Source organism: Actinia tenebrosa, unplaced genomic scaffold (genome assembly GCF_029948245.1).
Source record: "Actinia tenebrosa isolate PJP-AT-01 unplaced genomic scaffold, QUT_ActTen_1.0 PGA_scaffold8__29_contigs__length_14323225, whole genome shotgun sequence".
Taxonomy (NCBI): Eukaryota; Metazoa; Cnidaria; class Anthozoa; order Actiniaria; family Actiniidae; genus Actinia; species Actinia tenebrosa.
In genome coordinates, this window is record NW_028292585.1 from 8346034 (window position 1) to 8354605 (window position 8572).

General features: G+C 36.5%; 2 protein-coding genes across 7 annotated transcripts in view; one reads left to right on the forward strand and one right to left on the reverse strand.

Annotated features, from left to right (window-relative positions):
* LOC116300173 (DNA repair protein RAD51 homolog 2) overlaps window positions 1-4336 on the reverse strand; it is a 61414-nt gene extending 57078 nt beyond the window's left edge. For 5 of the 6 annotated variants that reach the window (XR_004197562.2, XM_031708973.1, XM_031708972.1 and 2 more), the window contains exons 1-7: window positions 4080-4336; window positions 3350-3463; window positions 2203-2313; window positions 1657-1793; window positions 1038-1157; window positions 435-590; window positions 97-124 (exon numbers count right to left, since the gene is read on the reverse strand). Coding sequence is in view for 5 of the 6 variants with exons in the window: in XM_031708973.1 (XP_031564833.1) it covers window positions 97-124; window positions 435-590; window positions 1038-1157; window positions 1657-1793; window positions 2203-2313; window positions 3350-3463; window positions 4080-4166 (753 nt within the window). In the remaining variant the exon portion in view is untranslated. Of the gene's footprint in view, window positions 1-96; window positions 125-434; window positions 591-1037; window positions 1158-1656; window positions 1794-2202; window positions 2314-3349; window positions 3464-3563; window positions 3692-4079 lie in introns of those variants that run through there. The other variant, XM_031708976.1, reaches the window with a different exon arrangement.
* A 276-nt stretch (window positions 4337-4612) lies between these two features.
* Window positions 4613-6357, forward strand: LOC116300164 (uncharacterized). Its single transcript, XM_031708956.1, has 2 exons — window positions 4613-4885; window positions 5793-6357. Exons 1-2 carry the CDS (start codon window positions 4666-4668, stop codon window positions 6239-6241), a joined length of 669 nt encoding a protein of 222 aa, XP_031564816.1. The 5' UTR covers window positions 4613-4665; the 3' UTR covers window positions 6242-6357.
* Window positions 6358-8572: the final 2215 nt, after the last annotated feature.

An 8572-nucleotide genomic window follows, 5' to 3' on the forward strand; every position in this document is an offset into this window, starting at 1 on the left:
TTGCTGACTCTGCTCTGACTAAACAGAGAGCTTCGTGTAAAGGAATTGTTGGCGAGAAAATCTCCTTTTCTTTGTTTTATATAATCATAGTCTTACCGGTATGTTGAAAGTCTCTGCAATATACCTGAAAAATATAAAAACAGGACATAAGAGAATTGGAATTACAGATGAAAGAACATAAAGACGGACATATATGAATGGACTGATGAAGCTTAGTATAACATTGGGGGGGAAAATGTAACATAACTTAGACGGATGGACAGACAAATTAATGGGAGGATGGAAGGGACACCATTTGGGTGAATGGATAGATGGATGGCGTGGGATGGGATGAGTTCGATTGATTGATTGATTGACGGACGGACGGAAGGACGGACGGACGGATGAATGGATGGATGAATGGATGGATTGATAAGTGGGTAGGTTATACTTACTTTAGTATAGCTGCCTCCTTGGATAATAAATTAGTCCTTTCAGTAATATTCTTTGATGATCTGCTATCGAATTCCTTCCTTACTACAGATGCTATGGAATCCAATACAATTAGCTTTACTTTCTTAGCTATGACCTCTTCTTCTAATGTCTGTAGCCTGGGTTATAAAATAAAGATCTTAGCTCGTTTGATCAGCCAAGGTTGGTCACTCTTATGCATAATATTTGAAAAATCTACGATAGGGACCTCAACCAGAAGCCTTAAACAATTTCTTTTTGGGGTTCTGTTAATTGAGGATTTCATTCAAAACCTTGCTAATGAAGTCAACTCATCCACAGGAAAGACAGACTTTGAAGGCACGAAACCCCAAAGTGAAGTTATTTACACTTCCTTTTTTTTTTGCAGTCATAGATTTTGCAACTCTTTAGTCCCTCATAATGTGCCTACAGCCAAACTAGTTTTATAAATAAAAACAATAAATATCAATAATGTTGGTAATGACATTAGCCTGATATGAATTTAAGCTTGGATTAGAGAAAATTGCAAACAAATGTTTTTACTAGATTCTGATCTTTATCATTGAATGCAGTAATTAATTCAGTACCTTTCCCATAAGGCACTGCAGGTTGGTTCCCAGAAGACATGGATCTTCTCTGTGAGGGCCAGCACAGAGCTCTGAGAGTCGAAAAGTTCAGGAAAACGACTTTCAGCCATTTCAACTAACCTAAAGTAAGAAGAAGACTGACATAGGTAATGGCTCCAGACAGAATTTAAAATGTGGCTTAACCAAATTTGCTAGAGGTGAGTAAGCAGACAATAGTCCTTTTTACAGTTATCTGTGCCATTTCATAGGTAGCCATGCCAGTGCATCGAAGCGAGATGAATAATGAACTTGCAATGATGCAATTTTAACAGCTTGGACAATTATTTACGCGTATCTATCATCGCAAGCTCACTGTTCATCTCGCTTCGATGAAACAGCATAGCTACCTTCCAAGATGGCGCAGGGAACTGTGAAGGGGACTATTGATGTTGCAAGCCATGACACATGACACAATTTGTTGCATGCAACACTGCTGAAATAGAAATCTATCCTACTTCAGCAACATTACCTGCAATGTTGCACCCAATGTTGCACCATATCTCCGTGTCTTAAGTGTAGCCAAACAGAATTACCCAAAAGTGGCTAATCTATAACAAATAATTTAAATATTAGGATTTACCTAGTAGCGCTAAATGCTGCTTCTGTATCAATATAGATAACATTGGATTCCAATCCCCCTTTGTCTACTGGTAGGGTTGCTAGGATACTAAGCATGATGCAGAACTGTGTCTTGCCACAACCAGCAGGTCCTGTTATCTACAAGGATTTAAAAAAATGTGTTTAGACCTTTTAATAACAACCTTTTTAGTTTTTTCCCCTCTTTTTCTTCTTTTTTTACTGTCTACCCTTTAACCCTCCTTTTTCATCCCATTATTTCTTCCCTTCTTCTTTGCCAACTTGCTCCTTTTTCCTCTCCTTTCTTTTTTTCTCCTCTCCCCCTTTCTTTGTTTTTTCATTCTTTCTTTCTTACTTTCTTTCTTCCTTCCTTCCTTCTATTCTTTCATTCTTCCTTCCTTCCTTCCTTTCTTTCTTTACTCCTTCCTATGTCCTTCCTTGCCTCCTACCATCCCTCCTCTATTCTTTGCCCCCATCTGCAAAAATCTCAGTATCAAGGAAGGGAAGAAATAACACAGATTAGAAATGTTGAATCATAAGATGATCTTACTTCAGATATGGTCCCACATGGTAAACCACCATGTAATTGCTTATCAAGAGGTAGAAGAGAGGTTGGGAAAAATGCTGCTTGACTAGATGAGTTCTGTCGAAGTTCAAGAGCCTGTGAAATGAAACTGATGTTACAGCAGCAATGCCTTCAATTTTATCTGTTCCTTTGATTAAGCCCTTTATCTGTATGCTTACTCTGACCTAGATCATGGTTGTAAGTTAACCAATCATACTATGATATGATAATGTAAGAAATTACGCAAAGGTAGTCAGAAAAGATAAATTATAGTAAAGAAGTCTATTTCCCTTAATCTTACAGAAAAAGGTAGTAGAGAAGCAGGGGTAGCATGTGCTGATAATGCGTCGTCTCTCACTGATGCCAAGCGGCCAGGTTCACGTCCGACCAGGCTTGGCATTGTACCTTAGTTAGTAAAGTTGTTGGTTGGTTCTCTCCTGTACTTCGAGGATTTTTCCCCCAGGTTCTACAGTTTTCCTCCCTCCACAAAAATCAACTTCTTAAAACTCATCACCAATAGATGAGCTTGGGGTTTGGGCCAACAAGAAGGACAGACCTTGGTAGCCTGAGTTCCTCATGGAAGTAACCATAGCAACCATGTCAGAGTCTACCCACTAGCACCCGTCACAATGAAACTCAGTTGAAATTACTTAATTATACTATACTTACCAAGAGCAGGGAGGTGGGTGGGTAAATATTGATCCACAACGATCAGCAATAATTTTTGAGTTAGTGTGGAGGAGGGGAAATAAATTAAGCGGCAAGTACATTTCAAGCACCTGTGACCCCTCAGATCCCCCCAACCAGCTACCATGAGGGAGACAGCTGGCCAGCATTGCCTCAGTTTTAACTTTGCCTAAATTACATTTAGCCTCATTAAATTCAAATTTGATCCTAGGAGATATTTTCTATAGAGTTAACCTCTTATATCTCCCTAGCAATATAATTGTTATTTGGAATAAATTGTCATTAAATTCAAATTTGATCCTAGGAGATATTCTTGATAGAGCTAACCTCTTATATCTCCCTTGCAATATAATTGTTAATAAATTGGAATAAATTGGTTATTTATCATATTTCAGATCATACCGTATGAACTAAAAAATATATAGAATTTGCATTAGGTGCTTACAGTTGAAACTTTTGGTACAACAGCCTTGCTTGCAGCTCTTTGTATTTCTTGTACTTCCCTGTAACTAGCACCAGTGAATTTTAGTAGCTCAAGTGGATTCTTTGACAACAGATCCTACAAGTAAATTATGCATTATACTTTTAATCCAAAACCACTTGAAGCAGAAGTGATTCACGATAGATTTTTTTTACTTAAAAGTGAAAGTGGTTATTACCAAGATTAACCAACAATTAGCCATCCTATGGCTGACGAAAAAGCTGGTTTAAGTTGGCATTTCAGTGCATTGTGGGACTGTTTTAGGAGACGAAAACAGATGACATTTTGGAAAATGTACAAGAAAACAGTACTCCCACAATGCACTGCAATGTCATGTGACTCGGTTATTCTGATTCAACAACGTTGACTAGATCCCTAGATGGCTAGATAGAAAAACGATGAAATTTTGTTTTTGTTTTTTTTTTTTGTTCAAAATGCAGATCCCATTTAATAATGAATCTGAAAAATCTCAGATTCATTTAAAATTCTTCTTTGACAAGAGTTTTAAGTCAAAACGGGTGTTCTGTGTTTTTAAATTATGAGTCAAGATTACTAATGAAAACCCCTAAAAACACACGTCTTCTCCCTCACACCTCCCTGGCTGAAGCCACATATCAAGCTCAAAGTATGTTATTGCAGATTAAATTATACATTTTACAGAGACAAAGAACAATAACAATATTTCAAGTCTTACCTTACAAGTTAAGACACGATTCTTTGTTAATCTGGTGATGAATTCTGAACGAATCCCGGAAACTCGCTGAATCCTTCGAGATGTCATGACTTATTCAAATAGTATTCTTCCAAACTAACTTAAATTCAGCAAGTTTTTATCGCCGCAGAAAGCACTTTTTTCTTCCATTTCTGTTTACCAGGCTTAATTGGTGCCTATAGGTTTTTAAAATCCTCAAAAATAGTTATTTTTACCAGAATCTAAATTTCCCGCCTTCGTCCACCATATTGAAATCGCATAAGCACCAGTCCTTTGCTCGACTTCTACCACAGGTATCTCGTATTTAAAGAGTTAGGGAAGATAAAATATGAAATACATAGGTCCCAAAAAAATGAAATAAATGAGCGGTAAAAAAACGTAATACCATAAGGAACGTTCCTAAAGAAACGCTTACATCTTCCTATAATTTCTAAGGCCTTCTTGACGTTCACTCGGCTTGGGTTCCCTGTGCTGATGCAGATTATGACGACCGGGTTTCCTGTGGTGTAATTCACTGAAGTTGGTTTTTTAAGCATAATTGCGTATTTCTTATTTTTTAATGTTTTAAATGTACAGTTCCTGGTTACCTAACTGTGAAAGTCTTCAAGACCTTTGTCGTCGAGTGATTATACGATCTATTGGAAGCAGAAGGCTTCTGCATAAGCTTCCATTACCAAACAGCTTGACAGAGTGGCTTAAAGAATACGAAGAACCTACAAAGTTCGACAGAAAATATTCTACTAGTGACGTTGAATTTTCTAGTGATGATGGCACTATATCTTTTAAAGGTTTGTTCTACATACCCCATTACTTTATAATTAAGGGGAGCGTTTATAATCTAGGGGGAAAGGGGGTTATATGGTTTTTGGGTTGGCCCCCCACTCAAACATAACATACTTCTTGGGACCCACCCCCCTCAACCGCAGAAAAAAAAAAAAAAAAAAGAAAAGAAAGAAAAAAAAAACACTGCAAACTTTATGTAGACTCTAGATATCATTCCTATTCATTGGCTTTGAAAAATACTTTCGATACCCATAAAATGTTATGAACAATCCCTAAACAAAGTTTGGCAGGGGATTATAGAAAGGATTTTGTCTTGGGCCAGAGGAAGGGGGGATGGGGGTGGGGCAAAACCCATTTTCAGAACATTGGGAATTCAAACTTATTTCGCGTGACTACATAGAAATGTTGGTTTCTACAGCATGAGGATTGGGGACGTGGGCCCACTTGCACCCCCTGTCTACACCTCTGTTGAGTTGTTGTTGTTCCACTTTTATAACAAAAATGTTTTTCCACTCTAGGAAATTTTTTCACATAATCCTACAACAATATTTTTTATATTTATCTATGGGATATGGTATATTACATATTCAGGGGCATCCTCCATGGAAAAGTGACAGATATAGTTATTAGGTAACATGTCATATTGTCATTTATTATCTGTTTATATATATCATCTGTCTGTCATAGTAAATGAAACAACACCCAAATGGGTACCACACACACTCAAATAATGAATTTAGGTGAAGATCTGATGATAGGTCAGCCAGCTTGCTTTCCAATTAATATTCTATTAAATTTCAAAAAAAGAATCTGGCCTTTGGAACCTAGGGCTACATCCGTTGACTCGCACACTCAAAAATCTTAATAATAATAATAGATTAATAATAGATTTTAATCTTATCATTGTTTCAGGGCATTACTTTTACAGCACAACCTTTATCCACACTCCATATGGACATGGATATAAAAGAGGCAAACATGAATGGGTCTTTTATTTTGATAACTGTTGTGGACAGGTAGCAGTTTGCTTATTGCCTGCAGAGTTTTGCAAAAAGAGACTATTCAACATGGTTCCATACACTGGGTGCAAAGTTGGCTGGTCGTTTAATCAAGTTGGAAGTGCAACTTACGAGGTTCCAATGTGGGAAGAAAAAAGGAAATATGGCTCACTTTTTGATTCATGGGACATGATTGGAATGTTGTTAGATATGGAGAAAGGTACCTTAGGATTTATGGTCAATGGAAAAGAGCTTGGTGTGGCATTTGACCAAGGTTTACTTGGACAAGAAGTTTATCCTGCTGTATCACTGTGTGCTCGTGGTGAGAAGGCTACTTTTGTCAGTAGCCTGACATATATTTAGCATCACTGTCTGACTTAAGTTACAGTAAAGCCTGTTGTGATCTGCAAGTGTGCCAGTTGTATGAAGCCTGAATAGTTATCCACCATGCCAGATATTAAAGCATTATTCAGCAAATAGTTATCATGCTAGTACTGAATCTAGTGAATAACTTCTAATTTTTAAATAGCTTTGTGTAACCCTATCATGGTATCATTAATTCGATCTGCTGGACAGGGATATATCCGGTGGATACAGCTAAGAGGTCATTTTTTTAAATCAGGGAGTGGGTCAGGGGTGGGATTTGCTTGGTAAGACCCGTAAGAAAAAAAATTGACGCTTCCTCTATGTTGTTGCATTTTTTAGCTTCAGCTTTAAATAATCTTAAAACAGAGAACTGATGGAGAGAGGGGGTAAAGTGCGCACCGTCGGCTTCCATTGATAGCAGTTGAATTTCAACTGAAGGAACTACCGACGTTAAACATAGGTACTTTACTACTTTTTTTTAATGGCCCATCCCATGTTTCCCATTCTTTTTTTCAATTCAGAATTTTTCTGTTCCCCCTCCCCCTTTTTGAGCCTGATTTTTTCCTGATGCCACATCCCCCTCCCCAGTGAAAACTAAAACGTCCCTCATTCAGGCTTGGTACGACAGGCTCCAGGCTGTTCTAGCCTGCATGGCAGCTCTGGCCAGAGCCACCACGCAGGCTAAGGCTGTTTCATCTCTTTTCTTTTCTACATCCCAATTTAATCTTTGGTTGTCACCTAGATTAGGGGTCCACTTTATTGCGATTGTCCCACTTTGGAATTAGACAACAAAATTGCAAATCGCAAAGAGATTAATCTATTTACATACAGACAATGCATTTACCAGCTTTAAAAGTTTTATATTAATAATAATAATAATAATGTTTTATTGCACGCCAATTCCCAGCAGTTCAACAGCGCTTTACAAAATACAAAAAATATTCATTATAGATAAATAGAAAGTAAGATGATAATTAAAAGAATATAATAAAACAGTTTACCAATACTGATTTAAAAATAATTTAACAATATTTCAATACCATATATTAATGTATCAATAATGTTATATAAACAACTTTCAGTAACTTGTAATTAAAATCAAAATCAAAATTAAGATTAAGATTAAGATTAAGGGCATTTAAACATTATAGTCACATCATAGACAAAATAAAGATACTGGTTAAAATAAATTTATTTATTAAAAAGAAATTAATAAAAGGCCTGCTTAAAGAGCCATGTCTTTATGTCCCTTTTTAACTGTGAAATTGAGTGACAAGATCTAATGCTGGGTGGAAGGGCATTCCAAAGTTCAGGAGCCGCAAAAGAAAATGACCTTTTTCCATAAGATTTAAGATTGTACGATTGCTTAGTTAGAAGATTTAAGGAAGATGATCTTAAGCAGCGAGAAGGAGCATAAGGTTTAATCAAGTCTACAAGATATGCAGGTGCTAGATTATGTAAGACCTTAAATGTAAGTAAAAGAATCATCTTGAAAACTATGCGCTGTTCCACAGGTAGCCAGTGTAGATTGCAAAAGATAGGAGTGATGTGATCTTGTTTTCGAGAAAAAGTTATTAGTCTTGCTGCAGCATTTTGGACATGCTGAAGCTTTTGCAGAGAGCCTTTGGGAAGTCCATATAATAATGCATTACAAAAATAGAACAAATATTCTAAATTAGTAGAACAACATTTGCTTATACAAAAGATTTTTTTAATCATAGTGCTGTCATAGTGAATGTGTACATGTAGTTCGTGAAATTATCCATACCCTCACCCCCACAGAGCAATTTGGAATTTCAGAGGGGTAGGGAGTGTCAGAGAAAGAACAAAATTACAGAGTTTGTATGAAAGAAAATTGGAATTTCCAGGAGTGGGGGGGGGGGGGGGGGGGGGGGCTCTTTGAAAAAATAATTCCTCCCTGGGGTTGGGGTGTGTAAGAATAATTTGGATAATTTCTGGAACTACACAATATATATAAATTTACATGTTGACAAATATTTCTTTAATTGAATAGGCTATTAAATTCCCCCAAGTGAACTGATGTAGAACACTCATGAATAAGACAAAATGCCAACCAAAAATAAAAGTCACCAAGTTATGAAACAGCCAGCTGAAAGCTGGAAAATATGAGAATCAAATTCATGAGACAATACAATTGTTTAATTCTATTCTATTTGTCTTTCTTGACTCTAAATAAAGAATAAATTATGCTTAATTTCCAGTAATCTTTAATAATATAGTATTAAGGCATAAAAAGTAAAAGAAAAACAGCCCATAAAATGAAGATAAACAAAATCTAAACCAAGAAATGTCAATCTTAATCCAAAC